Below are 18,988 nucleotides of genomic sequence, written 5' to 3'. Positions count from 1 at the left end.
AAAGAAAAAAACTTGTGCACTTGCATTGTTGCTTCATTTGTAAGTGCAGATACTTGTGCTTTCCGAACTTGAAAATAAAGGGATTCATTGAAAGGTAATGGGTAACAGATGTAAGAGCATTCACAAAGTCATCTGACTGGCATCAGCGAAACCTCTCTTCCTCTCTACATCCAAATAATGTCAGATGCAGGTTTTGCTATCTTCATTTTTAGGTCGAATCCACTTACAGCTGTGTGCTATCTGTTGCAAGACATTATGTGGACAAATCCAAGAACTTACAGTGCCTTGGATACCTTCCATTGCCTACCAGTGGGTGGCTCTCCTGTCACTCTCAATTACTTGCTTCTTATTCAATGGCTTACCTGGTCCATTTTGTATCTGTCCCACCCTTAGATCATTGCCAATTTACTTGTGTCCGTTACGTTTATTTCCTTTAGCTGTGCTTCACACCATTGGGGTTGCTGTACAGCATGGGTAAAACCAATAGGACCCAAAGGAGAGCCCTACTGACTTTACCAATGTTTATTTAGTGAGCTATTATTCGACTACTTGGGTGTTCAGAGTTGGACTGGGAGGCTGTAAAAGCGCGGTGCTAGGGTAAATTAGCCCCGAATAGCCTCCGGTTGTGTCGGTACTCATCTTGTTTTCTGACATTCTTTGCCATTTTCTGCTTTTCTGCCATTCTTTGCTTCTCAGCTTAGTGGAGAATGCGTTTGCCATTTGTATCGTGCTCCATCCAGACTCTGAATGACCTTCACCTTCCAATCCTCTTGAGGACGAGTGATGTGCCACAGCAGATCCTCGGAGAGTCAACAGACGCGCCATGCCTCCTTATTTGTATAGCTTGCTTGAAGGGCATGAGGCGCATTGAGTCTGCCTCAGTGAACGTTCTTTTACAGTTTCCCTCTTTGCATTAGTGCCTCATCCCCACCACACAGCGGCCTGACACTTCCCACAGGAGGCGGAGGGTTCGCCCCCTCTTCTGCAAGTAACCCACTTACTTATCTCTGCCATGACGCTCCTTGTATGTGGCTCGCCTGCTCCAGTTTTCAGTTACTCAGAGGTGCAAACCTTACCTAGTAGGTGCAAAGAAAATGATAAACCATTCACAGTCAGCGTGCAACACGAAATATTTTAAAAATTCATTCGAGGAAAGTGTTAAGCTTAATAATGGATTTCACAGTAGGCATTTTTTCAGATGAGAATCAGAACCTTTGTCATTTTTAGCTTCCAAAACGATAATATTACTTCTGCAGAGGTATATTGGGGGCTTGGAAGCGGATTAAATGGGGCCTACATATTCCAGCGGGATGGAAAATATCTTTATAAACAAAGTCTCACTGATGTTTGCTGAGAGGACCACATTTCCTAAGAGGCAAGCATGACTGAGGTACAGCCATCGCGTGACAAATTCTGTGCCACATTCGCGATGACTGAATTTGCCAAGGGTCTACTGACCTTTGACAGTCACGGGACTCTGCCAGACCCGGACCGCGAGAACTAGCTCTAGCCACGCTACTGGCCTTTGAGAGGCACCTGCTGTGTGTGAAATTTCCAGAGCGTCTGAAGGTGGCTGGCCCTGACACTTTGTGATCCACCTGTCTAGATGTCTCTACAGGGCCTTAAACGAGACTGACCCTCTCAGTCACAAGTTTCCACCAGCCTGCAGGGTTGCCGTAAGACCTCCACAGAACTTCCCGGGCCAGTGAGTGTCCCTTTCTCCACTCGACTTATCCTTCTAAAACACCTCTCCGGAGACCCTGGCGTGTGACAGCCTTCTCTCCAGACGGCTGTGAGTCCTCTGACGAACTTCACCATTTTTCTATATACCAGAACACCTGCACAATGTGAAAGACGGCCTAGGAGCGTTGGGGTGACGGAGAGGCCAGGGCGAGGAGAAGCTGCAAGGCAGGTAGGCGTGCAGTGTGTACTGTCATAACTGGAGCAGGGAGGGCCTAGCAATCATTAAACCTGCCGGGCCTGTGTTTCCCGGCAGAGGTGGGCGGGCCTTGGGCCAAGTGTCACTTTATGCAAATCCTCGCAGGGCTTGGACAGGCGAGGCCGCTGCTGGAATTCCCCATGCCTGGGCGGGATCGAGCCCAGATCAGGTGACCCTCCTGCACACCTTGGCACCTATGTATAAATGTAGAGAGGGAGTGGCGCACACATCACACTTCTGCATCTCCAGCTGAGCACGGGCACCTAGGATCGGGCTAGTCCTGTCCGACTGCATGTAGCCTTCACATACGGACACTTCTAGTGACTGAGCCACCGCCTACAGCAGCCTTCCTTCGTGGATTTATAAATTGTTTTTTTAGCACGCCGGATCTGAACAGGTACGACAGTTTTAAGACCTTTGTGATACGTGAGTGGCTAAGATATTAATTTTGCGCACATTTCGAAATGAGTGGACTGAAAGTGCTCCAAAGTTTGCCCAGCTAGCTGCGGGAGAGTAAGGTGGGTGCTGTGGCCAAAATCAAGGAGATTTGTGAGTCTAGGATGCCGGGATTAAAAACTCTGGTGCCCTGTTGCTACATGCTGCAATTGGCCTATGCATTCTATACCTTCTACACCACATATGTTCCAGCTGTTGAGCCGGATGTGATGATAAGATGCTTTTTACGCTTGCCGTCTGCGGGAGGGGGAGAGTCCCGTCGTGAGCTGATCTATTCGTGACAGCCGAATTTTCGGTTTGGGAGGGAGAGGGGGTCATAGAGAAAGATTCAGTTTGTCCATCCGGGGTCGAGTGACTTCAGCTGCCCCTTTATTCCCATGGATGCCCCCCCCCCCCATCCACCTCCCGCCCCCGCCCCCCCACACACACACACTAAGAACTGGGGTTTACCGCGCGAGGTGTTTGGCGCGTACGGACAGACGTGGGGACCTTGAAGCGATTGTCAAACGCTATTAGTCCCCTGCGGCTCCTGGACAGAGATAAGAAGGTGTTGTTTCTCACTGTCTATGAACATTATAGGGTGCAGTTTTATCAAACCATCACGTTTTACGTGCTCTCGGATTTTGGTTCATAGCCACGTGTTATATTACTCTTCATTGTATCTAAATATATAAATTCTAATGTTTGTGCTATAGCTCACATACTCTCATACAACATTTTGCACCCACATTTGCGCCATTTGTGGGGCCTCTAGCGGCCCAGAGTGTATTTGTGTACATCTCTCACTTCAGTGGTAAAGGAGCCTGAAGGGATGAGGTGCTTATCTGTTTGGCGCCTCATTCTTGTGTAGTAAACAGGCCTAATTCTGCTCCGAGGGCGCTGTACACAAACAACAATCGTAGAGGGACAATGTGAATTCGCCATTGCAAAAGTGTGTATGTAAATACTCCCTGTGAAGCACGCAAAACAATGGCTACGAGGATCAAAGTGAGGTATTGTTGCCTTGTCGTGGCCATTGCTGATTTAACTGTGACAGGAGGTGGGGTTTTCGATTCTTTCCTGGAGGGACAATGTCTGAGGCGAAGTGGAGATATCATTTTTTTGGGGTTCTGCCACTGTTCGTTTGTGAACCCATTGTGCGGAATACCCTCGCAATGAAGGCTGGGAATGTGGCATTGGGCTCGAAGGAATCTTTGTTTGCCTTTCTAATTTAGGATACCACCAGGGTGACACAGACAGCACGTTTGATTGAACGAGGGATCCAATTAAGGGCGCCAAACACAATTGGACGCGGACTTCTGTTGACCTTTCCAATTCTCCACAATAGACTGATTTTGAAATCCACACACACGTTGCTAAATATAGCTTTCGCCAGTGTCCTGGCAGAGCTATGGATCTGGTTGGAAAGGGACCAAGACAGCAGCCACTCTGGCCTTTGAGGAGTAAGAGAAGCCCTCCATCAAGCTTTGTCTCTCGAGACCAAAGTACTGCTGACCCAGCGAGCCCCGCTGGCGCGCGTCAAGTAGTCCTTTGAGTAAGGTAAGGGTGCATGATGAACTAAAAGTGTGTCCAAGGCATAGAGGATATAATGTCAAAATATTTTCGCTCGCACCGACCTGAAGAGTGACTAGTCCGTTCTCTCTTCTATTGGCCTTTTAGAAGAACCCACCCGATATTTGAGTTACTCTCCCTCAGTTCTACTGGTCTTTGAGCTGCTTCTGCTGACTTCTCCCCGGCCCTTGGTACCCTTTAGCCGCACATACCAGGAGCGTCAGAAAGTAGAGGGTACCGAAGGTCATCCTTCTTCAGGCTTACACTTTTCGAGGGACCACACTTCTGCTGCTGCACGTGTATCTATTTTAAAGAAAGAGCTGCCATCCTTATTGAGGACAAGGCATCCAATTCCACTGTATGTCGTCGGACGCAAACTGCTTACTCTCGTGTAAACTTTGAATTATCCTAGAAAGGGCCCTGCTTCAATATGGTAGCCCGGTCACCGCAAACACATCTGACATGGCTGCGTGTAAATGACCCGTCCCTTCACTGTGAGTGTGGGTGGTGGTGCCTGCCACATGTCTGACACTGTGGCTGTGCTGACTCCACTACTGCGGTCACCGTGTGCTCCGTGAAGGGAACTAGTCCAGCTTCCATGACAGTACAGAGCAGTGCAACAGGTGCTGTGGCACAGAGGCCCGTAGGAGTTAGTGACCCACTCCAGCTCGGTTATGGCTATATTTTATAACTTATCCTGGAGTAAAGAGGCCCAATTCCTAGCTTGCCTTAGGGCCCACAATGGTCTTGCTGTGCCACCGACCGACCGACACCCTCCAAGTTTAGAAAATAATGATTCCTCCTTTATTTTGTCACTAACAGCTTGGCTTAAGGGTTTTCACTCTCTGATGCCTGGTGTAGGCTTTCACACCCTAGAGCTGCTTGAAACAGACTTCCTCACTTTAGGTGCTTAGTGTAGTAGCCCTTATGGTAACTGCTTGGTGTGTGCTTTCTCATGTTAGCCTGCTGGTTTGTGCTTCCTCATGCTTGCCTCTTGGTTTGCGCTTTTTCGTGTTAGCCTGTTGGTTTGGGCTTTTTCTTAGCATCTTGGTGTGTGCTCTCCCATGCTAGCTTTTTGATTTGTGCTTTTTCATGTTAGCCTGTTGGTTTGTGCTTTCTCATGTTGGCCTGTTGGTTTGGACTTTTCATTATTAATTGGTCAGTTTAGGCTTTTACACAGTATGTGCTTGGTTCAAAATGATGAAGCTGGATTTCACAGTACCCAACGTACCCAATTTACTTCCAGTGGTGTTCATGGGCAGCACCCTGGCCCCTGTGCTCTACATTTTGCTTTTGAGTGGCTCTGTCGAAATCAGAGTGGGTTTCAGATGACTGACGGTCCTGTTTTTCTGGTCAGCAGCCATTGGGAATACCCCTTCATTTCACAAGATCAGAGGTGTTGGTATCACTGACATCTCACCCACATGCACCACCTGTTCACTATGGTCTTACTATCCTCACCACAGCTCAGACAAATCCTCCTTGTAGGTGATTATATTTCGTTTAACAGCGCCGGGAGAGTAGAATTTTCTGTTCAAACGCACTCTTTTTATTGTGCGGTTTTCCCAGCAGGAAAGTTTTTTTCCCCTATAGAGAAAATCTTTCTCCTTCACCCCCACCAACTGGGAGAGGTGGTGGGGGATTTGACCCGTCCCTCTTCTAGCTATGGGCGAATTTCGAGGGTGGAAATGGGCGGGACAGAACTTTAGGAGTGCCTACAAATGTGCATCGTTTAGGGCATTTCCAAATTTCCAAGGCAAACAACGCCTTCCAGCTCCCACTTCTGTCCCCTTGAGTGGGATTTATGGCTGTGTTGATTTCTCCAGCTGCAGCGGAAATCTCCACCGCATTACTGAGTTTATGCCTGCCAGGAATTACTGGCAGGCGTAAAAGGGTTCAATTTGGTTATCAACTTATGTTCATGAACCAATTTACCTTTCTGAATAGGATCCCATGTTCTCAACCCATTCTCAAATGTCGATCTTTTTCTACAGCACTCCCAACCCTACTGCTGTGGTGTCAGAGCAGAGAATAATTGGATTCAGAAAAATGTGCACTTGGAAATGACTATGTCTGTGACACTATCGTAACTTATAGAAGGGTAGATGAAAAGGTATGACCAACTGGGATGTTTTCCGCAGTGGGTTTTAAGTGATATCGCAGGTGAGAGTAGAGCTGTTTGTACTAGCACCCAAACTAGCTGCGGATACATACACTTATATGTTGTGTATATCTCCCCAGCACCCCCCTGCCATTTCAGCTTACCACAAAGACTAGCGAGATAGGTGGGGAAGACATCGATGACTAGGTACCTCTACAAAGTATAACGCACTCCAAAAATACACGGCTTATTTTCTGCTAAATATATAACAATATACCTGTTTCCCGCGGCCCTCTCCGCCCCTCAAGGTTCCTTACTTTTTCTGTTCACATATGTTTATAAAAAAAGTGTGTTGGAATACTCTCTCACCTCCCTCAGGCTTGCTCACCCCTTTCACATAATGAAAGTGATACCCAGCATCCTGAGATTCTCCCACACCTCCCTAGGGACGTTGCTCCTGGCTCTTTTTCTGTTTGAGTGTTATAAGAAACTCTACGGCGGCGCAGCTCCGAGACCCAGTTCTCTAGGATGTTGTAGAACTGAGGTAGGCATGCAAGCACCCTGGAGGTCGGAGGAGATAGGCGAGACAGCAAGACAGCGCCCACTATTGTTCCACTGGCTTTCACCAGAGCAATCGGGTTCCGTATTTCCCTGTTTTCACGTCGCAGATCAGGAGCAAATTGGTGTCAATAGCGGAACTGTATGCGAGCCATGCACAACACTCAGATGACCTAAGAACGAAAAACAAATGGCAAGGAGGGACATTTTAGCAAGACGTTCAAGGTAGTTGTAGCATCGTTCAGCTATTTTATTTTATTGAGAGAAACAAACATTGTCATGTCTACTAAGTCCAGGGTTGCAACAGTGTTCAGCCAGAATTTAACGTCGAGACATTGTTTTTATCAAACTATAAAAATATCCAATCTAGTCTATTTATTTACCTTAATGATGCAGTGGTAATCGATTTTCCGGATTCAGTATTTTTGTAAGTCGATATAGAAACCGATCTACATTGTGCCTTTTGTTCAAGAAATAATTGCCAGAGTATCAATTTAGAACGAAGATGCAGTGTTATAATTTATTTCACGTACTAAGGTGTGCCATTTTTTCTCTCTAATAGGCACTTCAATGTCCACTGACTGTGAGATGAGTAATATCCTAGGTACCTATGCAAACACTTTGTACATGCCGGAGCAGGTGACCTACGAGGCGGACAACACCCTGTCACTGCCCATCGCAGATCTACCCTTTGAGATGACAGGTAGGTACCGGTGGTGGGATTTGGAGAAATGAGATTGTCTGCCATATGCTCACCAGGACACCTAAACAAGTTCAGAATCACCTTTTTTTACTTTTGATCAACCACGTACTTCCCAAGGTGTCTCAGCTAACCACACAGTAGTGCTTTGTGTCAAGTGTCAAAACAGAGATTCGGCCTAGTGGCTAGAGTGCTGACCTTGGACTTTCAAGGCCTGAGCTCTATCCCAGGTTTAGAATTTAACCAAAAATTGTCAGATTTGAGTGACTGAGTTTATCTCCCACTGCCGCAAATTGCTCTGTTTAGTACACACATATAAAAAGCAGCTACACTAGCTCAATTGAATGCACCCTCCCAGGGATTCTTTAGTATGGTCTCAACCACACCTTATGCACAACATTTTGAAGTACAGCATCCACTTCTTCTTCAGTAAAAAAAAAAACTCTATGTAAAGAGTTCTACTGCTCCTTGGTTCTAAGCCTGAACTTTTTTCAAACACTCAATATAACAGTAGCAATAATGCAGATAACCATAACACTAATCAGACCTCTGTTGTCCCATCAGACAAGTCCAGTTGGTCAAGTGTGCTACCCATGTTCTGGACCAGACAGCACGTGCTGGAATGGATTAGTTATCATGTGGAGAAGAATGAGTGGGATGCCAGCACCATCGATTTTAGCTGCTGTAACATGGATGGGAGCATGCTGTGGCAGCTGAGCCGCGAGGAGTTTCTCACCCTTTTTGGAGGTCTTGGGGAAAAGCTGTACAACCACATCAGTGAGCTCACCAGCTGTGAGTATTTTATTTCAAGCGATCATGAAGGCATGTGGGAGGGAAGTTAGTGGTATTCAATCTGACTGCATAGCGGGATTTGCAGGCTTAAGCGGGTGGTGGGAGAATTTTTTAAAGCCATTGAACTGTCATCAGTAGTCCATCCTTGAATGTCGACTTTGTGTAGTTCTCCCTTGTGTATTAGTCATGCCTTGCTCATAATGTTCACTTCTGTTTGCCTAAAGAGCAAGCCTTATGATACCCAATCGGAGATTTCTGCTTTAGTTGACATCTGCTCTAGGATGTGCATGGCTCTTCCACTTTGTGACAGGAAGCCTGGAACTTAGCATGACTGTAGGGTTTTTTGTATGTATATATGTATTTAGCATTTGTATAAGGTTAGTACGAAATTTATGGTCTTTCATGTTTGAAAACCTATTATGCATATGAATAGTTTTCAAATCCACTGCAATGCTGTGTCTTATTTTGTGGTGCCTCTGGACAGCCACAGCGACTCTTATTCATTTCTGCAGAATGATCAGGGCTCTCATCTTTGCTCAGGCAAAAGTGTGTATGTTGATCAAATTTTATTTAAGTGATTTGCCAAGCTGTACCTTTCTCCTTAAAACCACTCCTAAACACCTGTCTACCAGGTGGTTGTTGCTTTATGGAAGTTAGGATGTGTAATAATATTTTTGTTCATTGTCAGCTTTCCTTTCAGATTGGAAGCAGCTGTCTGATTTCTTCCCTGAGGACGTACAATTTGATAATCCACAGGACACCTATAGCCAAATTAGCAGTTCAGGTGAGTGCACTGGTAGACATTCATCACAGCATTTACCATTGCCACAGGAGTGGCAGGAACTGGCGAGTTGTGTTACTGTTTGTTGCCTAGGGAGAGATATCCCATGGCGGCCTGCTGCATGTGGTTTCACAGAGAGGCATTGGAACTCCAACTGACTCAAAACTTCACCTAATCTTTTTGAGTGGGCCCCTACAGTAGCCCCCCTAAAGGACATGCTTAGGTTTGTATTTCGCTGTGTCAGTGTCCAAAATATGCTCAAACAGAATTCATGTCAGATTTTCGGGGTAGCCATTGACTGTCTAAAGTAACTAAATGGAATTCATTAATTATACATTTGTAGTATGTGGGTGATCTCAAATTCTCTCACAGATACATCCCAATTGGTCCCTTATTGGATAAGTAATATAACCAGACTGCTCATTCTACGTGACAAATATTTGCACAGGCATTTTAAATAGTTTTGAGTGTGCAAATTAAATTTGGCCTGGGAAGATATTTAAGTGTATCACAGCTCACATAATGTCCTGCACAATAAATATGTTGGAAGTTAAGAACATTGTCCAGGTTGTTTAATTTGAATTTGTGTTTTAACTAGTTTCATATTTTGTTCTCTTTTTAGATGCAGATGTAGATGTAGAACTTTCATACATCAAAGCATCCCTGAATGACTTCACATCCTGGGATATGCCTCTGCAATCCTCGATTGAAAATGAATACTTTCAGACATATTCCCCTAGCTCTGATGGCTCTAGCTCAGGTAAATATCCCTTTCCTTTTGCCTGCCTTCAAATTGTCTACTCTCTAAGCCTCTAATTTCATTTAACTTCATATGCTACTGTGAATTTTGTATAGTTCTCGGTGCCACTGATGCGGCTTAATGAATCGTTGATACAACTTAAATTATTCCTGAGTTGTCTCTTTTGACAACAGACGTCTTCAAGAATGGGTGCTTGGCTTTATTATCTTTGGCATGCACCCAGCAGTCTCACATGCATGGCTCAGTGGACCCAGCCAAGATTTACATTTTCTGTTGTACCCTTAATTAAAAATTATGGTCTGGCACGTAAATTAGCAACACGTTAGTTTAACATCTTGTTTACTTTGGAGATTCTTCTGCAAAGTTCTGTTGATGAAAGCAGAAAGCTGGATATCGGCCAATGGAAATGTGATATTTCAATTTGAGCAGTTATGAGACAGTACTGCAGGGTTTAGATGGGGCATCGCCAATTCAATGTCTTTGAGCATATGTCTGTTTATGTATTTACAGGTGTGGCAGTCAATAGTCCCCAGTCTGAAGGCTATGGTGGAAGTGAATCAGATCTAGAACGCACTGACTCTAAATCTGACCTCTCAGTAGGTGAGTAGCTTTCAATATCTTCACAAGGCAGCTCCTCAATGTTCCATCCTCAATGTTCCATGTAAGTAAAGCAATGCCAGAAATACCAAAGCAATAATTGTAAAGAGGACAAAGACCAATTACAATTTATACTGATCAGGTAAGAGATATCAAATAAGATGGAGCTGAATGTCTCCCCATGTGGCCAAGTGACTTAGTGCTGAATAACCAAGCCATATCTGCATTGTGTGTTTGAGTATAGCTAGAAATGGTCTTGACAGATTTTGAGACCCACAGTCGTTCCACCCTCAATCCTTTTAATAGAAATATTAGTCGCAGAGCATAAGTTGCTGAATCAATAATCTTCTCAGAGATAGAGTATTCCTATAGAACATAGCATTTTGCGTCACATTGTGCACCTTGTAGGCAGTGTGCATTAAACATAAATGGCATCAGTGCATCATCAATTCCATTAATACGTAACCACTTGTCTGCAGACCAGTTGGTCCTGAGAAGAAAACATTACAAATATCCAATTATTTTGGTGAGAGATAGTCACGGGATCAGACTCACTCGTTCCCCTAAAATGTGTACTAGAGAGCAGGTCTGCTTAAAAAATACTAAGGGACTAATTTACAGTTGCATGGCTATGTAAAAATCCTTAAATTTCTGGATGCAAAGCTAAATCTTGAGGAGAACCCACCAGTAGAATATCCTTCACCATACAGTTACTATGATGAAGGAAATTCAGCCAGTGACTTTGGCCTGGACATTGCATTTCTCCCTTACATATGAGCAGGTACATTGCCACCTAATCTAAATGAATGCCAACACCAGCATTGATGCAACTGCGACTTCGACCCTGTAATAAAGCACTATTCTGCATGTATCCATTATTTTACATCCAATATTAAGCATGGACATGTCTTCCTAGATTGTCATACAAGAAGAGGCACCCCATTGATTCTAGGTTTGAATAGCACTATAAAACAGTACTAGTAACATTGTAATTGATCATTTGAACTATTTAACAATGTTACTTTGTCTACTGGAGGAACCTGTATGAATGTCAAAAAGGATTCTCTTGTAACAGCACACACTCTTCAGCCTCCATACCACCTAAGTAACACATGTAAAATGCATCAATTTTATCACTGGATTTTTACATTCAATCTTCTATCTACAATACAACCATTCATTGGAATAAATAATGAATTGAAACCACTTGTTTTGGCACATTTGAATTTCATTGAAGGCCCTCTTTAAATGATTTAAGGAAAGCTGGCTCAAAGACACCTTCTTGGTCTTGTAGAGGTAGGGAAATTCTGCTACCATAGAGGACACATGCTCAAGGTCGAGTCTGATTCGGTTGAATGCCCTTCACGTTAAAAAGAGATCAAATGATTTCAAAATGGTCTTATTAAAACAATTTGTAAAACAGTTGTGAGGCATAATTGGTAAAATGTAAAGCCTAAAAAGAGATATTTTGAAACAAAATATTCAAAGCATCCAAAACACGGCTGCAATAAAAATACCTATAAGCCAAAAAATGTAATTTCAGAATGCATACAATATGAAGAAAGCAAATGATGCAATCGTAAGACTAAAGCACTCCTAAACCAAGATCCTAACCCTAAAGATACTTAAGCCTAAAACGAACTCTAGCTTTGAATACAACCCTAACACTAATTGTGCCATCCCCAGCCCTAATGCTAACTCTAAAAGTTTCACCAGTCCTATTGGATGACCATTATATCATAAGCGCAACACTAACCCTGAGCATGAGGATAATGCTAACTTTAACCCTATGCTTAAACATAGCCCTGACTTAAGTCTGATGCTAACCCTGATACTGCCACAAGCCTTTTGCCCTCAACCTGAGACTAAAGCCAATGCTCTGGCCTAAACCTCACAAAAATACTAAACCTTGTTAAAATATGCAGTCATTTGTTCTGAAATACTGCATGTTTTCAAACTAACCTATTTTTATTTGTTAGTTAGGTGTTTTCGTTTTATCTGTTAGGATTGCATACATTGTCAAACACATTGAAAAGTGTATGTATTCATGCAATAAAAATAAAAAATACAGTCTGCATTAGTTTTCATATCAGAAACACAGTCCAACAATTAAAAATATGCCCTACACCCTAAATAGCACCTGTTAGAAATGTTTCTGTTAGTTGTACTTTTTAGAATTTCCAAGATGGGAAGTTTTATTTTACCTTATCAGCCTTTTTCTTTCCTCTCTTACTAGACACATCAAATTTTGATGAAAGCATCTTGAAGCAACAGAAACGCAAGAGGGGGAGACCAAGGAAGATGAGCAAGGATAGCCGAGAATGCCTGGAGAGCAAGAAAAACAAGCATTGTAAGTGATGCCTCTGAAGTCTGCTGCTTGTGCCTACACTTGAGCATGTATATTACCACCTAATCTTGAGCAGTGTACGAGGATGTAGCTAGTGGCATTAAGTCGAAGCCTATATTGTATTATCAAACGACCCTAATTTCATCAACCATGAAAGCCTTCATTCTGGCCGTTCTTTTGCAAACCATTGAACACTGTGGGCTCGATTCACAAAGCCTTACATCCATCAAAGTTTGAATAAGTTGTGCAAATGTCTAAATTTGTAAGTGCACATTCATATGTGCAATTCACAAACTGACTTTGCACTCATAAATCAAAGTACTCACATGAAATACCATACAAGCATGGTGTAGTATTGCGTGGGAGCAAATATGAACCCCGGAAGACACTTGGGCCCGTATTTATACTTTTTTTGCGCCGCATTAGCGTCGTTTTTTGACGCAAAAACGGCGCAAACTTGCAAAATGCCATTGTATTTTGTAGGTTTGCGCCGTTTTGCGTCAAAAAGCGGCGCAAATGCGGCGCTAAAAAAAGTATAAATACGGGCCTTGGTATTTCTGGATGAGAATCCATCGCAAAATAGATAAACATCCACAAACCTTGGAGTGTGTGGGTGTTCCCAAACGTTTGCAAAACCCCTGGAAATTTACTCTAGCAAAGGACAGGAGTGAATCTGTATCCAAGATAAGAAGTGGGAAAGGCTACCCCCAGCAGGGACAAGGGTGCCTGAAAGAGGGGAGATATCTCTGCAGAGAAAAAAGTAAAAAACACGTTAATGTATGCTTAGGCACATGTATATTTCTTACTGTTCCATGGGGCTCAGACAATGAGCATTTTCCACATTTGATTGGACTGTAGTAAACAAATACTGCAACTACTCGGCAGCATTAAGATTTTAAGGGAAGGAAAGAGGGCCCCTGAACTGGGGATAATTTAGGAGAATAAGAGCCTTGGAGCAGGACTTCATTGGTTACTAAATACTCTACCATGACATCTAGGTAAACTCAGGTTACTACACTAGTTTTGAAATATAGGGTGTTTTTATTCCATAGTAATGTATGAAAGATGCTTTCTGCTATTAGAAGAAGAAAGGTCCTCCTCTGTATTTAGCCTTTTGCTTCAGTTCTTCGAAAGCATTGTCAATAAACGCACCAGGCCTTGTTTAGTTACTTCAGATCCTAGTATTTCCTGTTTTGTTTCCTGGTTAAGGGACTGCTATTGGTCAAGTTGTAGCCCACAGTTCTCCCAAATTATTTCACTGCTCTGCCATATTTGTAGTAAAACTCTAGATAGTTGGTTCCGATTGAAATTGAAAACATAAAAATGTGAGTCAGCACCTCTGGGATTCAACCACATAACCTGCAGTTTACATATTGGCCTCTTCCGCAGGTTACTTATCTCAATGAGTTATCATCCTGGGTTCAAACTTTGCCAATCCTAACATTTACTATGTGCATGTCTTACTGTACTGTTGGAATCACTAATCATAAGGCAAGTTCCAATTTTATATCACTGTGAGAGTGTACATGTGTGGGATTAAGTACAGCTTTTATGAAACTGGCATTGTGATGCTGCAAGATGGCACATACAACCTTCTAGAACTAAACCTATGGGATTCCTGCCTATCATGCTATAGTGAATAGCATATTCTTATATTTGAGTGCCACATATATGCATTTTGTATGAGTCTTAACATGTGCATCGTCTCTTCCTCTTGCAGCAGCCAGAGGATCTCACCTTTGGGAATTTATACGGGACATTCTCATCCACCCCGAACTAAATGAGGGGCTGATGAAGTGGGAGGACCGCAGTGAGGGCATCTTCAAATTCCTGAGGTCAGAGGCAGTTGCTCAGCTCTGGGGACAGAAGAAGAAGAACACTAGCATGACCTATGAGAAACTAAGCCGGGCCATGAGGTAAGATCACAAAACCATAGATTAGTTCTGCGTTCAGCCTTCCATTTGGTTTGCAGACAGAGGACTACAAATAGCACAACCTGATGTTTATCAATGCCATGAGTTTATATCACCTACCTAAAGCTTCCTGACCCACTGGTGACTGGCCTAGTATTGTCTTTGTATGAGGTCCTCCCACCAAATACCTCTTTATTTTTCTTCCGAGTTTAATTTTGATGTAACTAATTACACCAGTGACTTCAAAGCGAAATAGGAAGATAAGCCCTGCTTAAAATGTCAAGTCATTCACCAATATTTTATTTTTGTGAGTTTTGTCTTTTTCTAATGCTGCAAAGTTGCACGCCGGGTAAATGACACATCAAGCAACCATAAACAGGCAGCTTTTAAAATTGTAGTGGCAAAGTATGGAAGACTTCATAAGTGCACCCATTGTCAATTATAGATCACACATGTATTCTCTGTTATTTTTTAATCCGTTGCCTACTCAAATTAGTCCTCATATTGCATTATAAAGTTTCTTCAGGGGACGTTTCAGACTCCTTAGTTGAGGCAACAATGTCTGTTAATGGTACTTGTTCCAATTTCCGCACTATTTCTGTAATAAACCATAAATTAGAGATAAATATGTATACCGATCTTAGCATTTAGGCCCAAAAGCCTCTGTCATAAATTATTGAGGCACACGTTAGTTGACACAGCATAAAACTATCAACATATTAATTATATAAATAAGTGAATACTGGCTTTAACAGCTCGCAAGAGCTGGCTCACGATAATCCCTGATGTAAGCTTCCTCTGTTCAGTAAAATTAAGAGGAAACACTTTGTTTTGCCTTCTGTGCGTTGAAGCTCTGTTGTCCACCTTTTGAGTAAGCATCAAAATCCGCATTGGTGGTGCACGCGCGAGGAACTTGTCAGGCAATTGTCTCTTGTTAGAAAATGTTCTTCCTTAGCAAAACTCCGCAGCACTTTGATCGCGTATAACATTGGAACTTTTGATTCCCTCCTGAAGGAAATGTGATGTAGCGTTCTTTGTATTAGAAGAATCATAGTGCAAGCATGCCTGCTTATTACAGCAAAGTCTTCCAGATCTTAATTCCAGATTCAGTCAGTTTATTTATTCATAAAAAAATAGAATTCTCACTCTTTTCGCTATCAGAGGAGTGCCTTCCATTAAAAGTTTTAGATAGCACAGAAATAAATAATCTTTTATGCTCCATTTCCTCTATCAGAATCTGCAATTTTTTTTGTAAAACCATTTGTGTTCCATCTTTCTTATTCCCTGTGGTCCATAGGGCAGTTTGAGTATTGAAAAAACACATACACATGTCAATATGAGAGACTGAATAATCGGTATGCCCATTTACGTCTTCAAGGCGGGAGGAGGTGATTACTGGGCCAGGGTTAGGAAGTGTTAAATAAATAAGACAACAACCAAACAGTTAATAATTTAAATCATCCCTCTAAATCACTTATTTACTGACACTTCTAGGTATTACTACAAGCGGGAAATCCTGGAACGAGTTGATGGAAGAAGGCTTGTGTACAAGTTCGGCAAGAACTCCAGCGGCTGGAAAGAGGAGGAAACCCTGTCGAACCGAAGCTGAGTGGGCCCCACTCATGGCGCGGATATAAGCGTGCCACACGGACTCAGCTGAGTAGACTCAGCACACTCAGGCAAAGGAACCAGGGCATAGCCTACACTAAGCTAAAGCTGGTCTTTCGGCGAAGTGGCTGTGCCAGTATAGAAGACATGATAAGGAGCTGCGTTGTCTTCCTCCTGTATAGTGTTTTTCAGACTCCTCGCCTTTTCTTAAGGGCAGCGGTGTGTGCGCCACTTATTGAGGCGCTTTTAAATTGAGCTAATATTTTGGCTTATGTAGGTTGTTGTAAACCATTATTATTTTTATTGTTAATATTGTAAATAGATTTGTAAATAGTTTTGGTCAGTAGGAATGTTTGCCACACGTGATGATGCTGGGCATGGACCACCCGTGGAGAAGGCAACCACCGGCAGGGTTACCAAACCAGAGCCTTTTATTTATGGGCTAACGATGTCTAAGAGGATTACGTGAATTTTTACCTGTACAAAGCCTAGATGTTTTGTACTTCGACCTCTCAGGACCTTCGGAGTGCACTACGAGTTCATAAATCCTAATTTGATGTATTTTGGTAAAAGTGGGGCTCATTGACATGCCAGAAGTGAAGACTATGGATTCCTTACATTCAGGCGTCCCATCCCTTGAGCTCAGTGGGGCAGTGGCCATGGGTGACACACACTGAGAGTGTACACAAAGTTCGGCGGTAATAGGCACAGTGTATGGTCACAGTGGATATCATCCAGTGTACATTTAGAGCCTTTTTAGGACAGGTTTAGAATGTGGATATAATGCACGTTTCAAACACAATTGAAATTAATATTGTGAGATTGATAAAACGTCACATAGTTTGTGAAAAGTAGGTCCCTTTTCTAATGAACGTTTACCCCAGAACAATGTAATATAAAACAAAAATGGAAAGAAAGTATTCAGTGTTTTCTGACCCCATGGTCTAAGAGTAGTGATGTACTCTACTGTGAAATACATTGCCGGGGCTGGGGAGACTCAGAGTAACCCAATCACAAAAATACTCGATTCCCGTTCTCCTTTTATAATATCGAATGGAACATAACACATATAGAATGGAGCTTTGCATGGGGACATAAAGTGTGTCGAGGAGTTTATTTTGAAATTCCGGATCATGACGTGGAACATCAGTGGCCTTGATCCGCTCTGAATAAGAGTAGGAGAAATGTAAATAGTTTATTTTTGTTCTAATATATCATTCTTTGCTTATGATTTATTATTCTATGAAGGCACTTACCATTTCCTAAGAGATTATACTTATTTTCAAGTGATGTGGATATGTATATGTAAAGACACAATTTGTATACAGCTGGGCTGATATAATTAATGTGTTTAATGTGTTTTGTGTTAATTATTTTTTCAAACGCAGGATAGACTATGCATCTAAAGACTTGTGATAACATGGTAATATGTTAATGAAGTTCGAGGACACATTGTACAGCCTTTCCTCTGTAGTCAAATGAAGAATGTGCAAATAAATATGGAAAGATAACAGAAAAGAGGTTCTGATTGTCTGTTCTGTATGGTGAGGGTCTTGAGGGTCTTCTTCATGAAGATACGATATACATACATATACATGTAGACACACACACACAGTCAAGAAAAGGATTTAATTTAGAGTATTGAGCATATGTAGAATATGGCCGTCACCACGGTGTAGTTATATTTAGGTCAGAGTTTTCATAGGAAGAACGTTTTTTATTTTGCTTCTAACTTTGGCTCCATTTGATGCCTTCACAGAGCTTTCTAAAAATGATTTATTCTACCTCAACTTTGACCTGGAAAGTCTTGGGATTATTTGTCAAGTGGGAGCCAAGAATCTGGAGGGGTCCTAAAACATATTTTCTCATATAGTTTCCCACAAGAAGTTGGGGAAGAGATACAGAAAAAACAGCTGAACAAAATTGCACTGAATTTGGCAGAAAGCTAGATCTTTACCCAGAATGCATGTTTTTTGTGATTTGATGTACATTCCTTCAGCCATTTTTGAGAAATTAAGGTTCAAAATATAGTAATATTTGGATAGTTGGTCCCGCAGGAGTACTGTGGTAGACCCACAGTACCGAAAATTCAAAAAGTGGAGCAGTCTGAATGACCTATAGAGCTTGTTTCCCATCTATTATGTGGAACTGGCACTGTTTCTACTGGCCCCAGTGATCTTATTGCCTGGCAACAGCATAAAGAGAAATGTTACAGCAGCCATTACAGAACACGAGGACTTGGTCCCTGTGTCCCAAAGTTAAAATAAAAATAACATATTTATTGACCCACTGGCACTTCTATAAAGGACCAAGACAGAACCCCCAAAAACCAAAAGGAAAACAAAAATTATGTGCTGTGCCATGGGTACTGTTTTAGTTCAGTGGGACCTAGAGTGGACCCACATGTGGTACCACTTGAATACTGCAGAAGACATGATACCACAAAACCAAAGGAAGCTTCAGAGGATGAAGCTTGCTTGGTCTCACAGTCCTCGGGTAGATTATTGGCAGTGGTACGATTGGAGTATTGTGGTACCAGAAACATATTAAAAAGTATTATTTGGCGTATGGGTGTAATTCCGTATAGTGCATGGCCTTCAGGGGGGTTGGACCCCCACCCCCATAGGGAGTTGGTTGCTGGGCCTGGCCACAGGCTGTGCACAGCAGAGGTGTTGACCCCAGCGGGATTGGTGCATAACTGTCCTGTCTATACATTAAATTAATGATAGTGGCCAATGAGATACTATTTCTACATCTTTCACAGGCACCACTGTACTTTGTTTTAGGTATTGTGGTACTTTGACACCTAAAATGCCAAAATTCCACCAAAATATTCAAGACAACTTTGTTATTTAGGCTGTGAGGAAAACTCTAGACTCAAAGTT

General features: G+C 42.6%; 1 protein-coding gene across 1 annotated transcript; it reads left to right on the top strand.

The window, feature by feature from the left end:
* Positions 1–2,165: 2,165 nt before the first annotated feature.
* ELF3 (E74 like ETS transcription factor 3) lies at positions 2,166–17,621 on the top strand. Its single transcript, XM_069238945.1, has 9 exons — positions 2,166–2,336; positions 7,168–7,308; positions 7,870–8,097; positions 8,786–8,881; positions 9,501–9,638; positions 10,149–10,238; positions 12,472–12,585; positions 14,303–14,498; positions 15,990–17,621. Exons 2-9 carry the CDS (start codon positions 7,176–7,178, stop codon positions 16,102–16,104), a joined length of 1,110 nt encoding a protein of 369 aa, XP_069095046.1. The 5' UTR covers positions 2,166–2,336; positions 7,168–7,175; the 3' UTR covers positions 16,105–17,621.
* The last annotated feature ends 1,367 nt before the right edge of the window (positions 17,622–18,988 follow it).

The sequence above is a fragment of the Pleurodeles waltl genome, chromosome 6 (genome assembly GCF_031143425.1).
Source record: "Pleurodeles waltl isolate 20211129_DDA chromosome 6, aPleWal1.hap1.20221129, whole genome shotgun sequence".
NCBI lineage: Eukaryota > Metazoa > Chordata > Amphibia > Caudata > Salamandridae > Pleurodeles > Pleurodeles waltl.
This window is presented reverse-complemented; position numbering and strand designations above follow the sequence as displayed.

Coding starts and splice junctions, on each gene's coding strand:
- ELF3 (XM_069238945.1), top strand. CDS start 7,176: ATGTCCACTGACTGTGAGATGAGTAATATCCTAGGTACCTATGCAAAC. Junction 9,639..10,148: donor CTCTGATGGCTCTAGCTCAG/GTAAATATCCCT, acceptor ATGTATTTACAG/GTGTGGCAGTCAATAGTCCC. Junction 12,586..14,302: donor GAGCAAGAAAAACAAGCATT/GTAAGTGATGCC, acceptor TTCCTCTTGCAG/CAGCCAGAGGATCTCACCTT.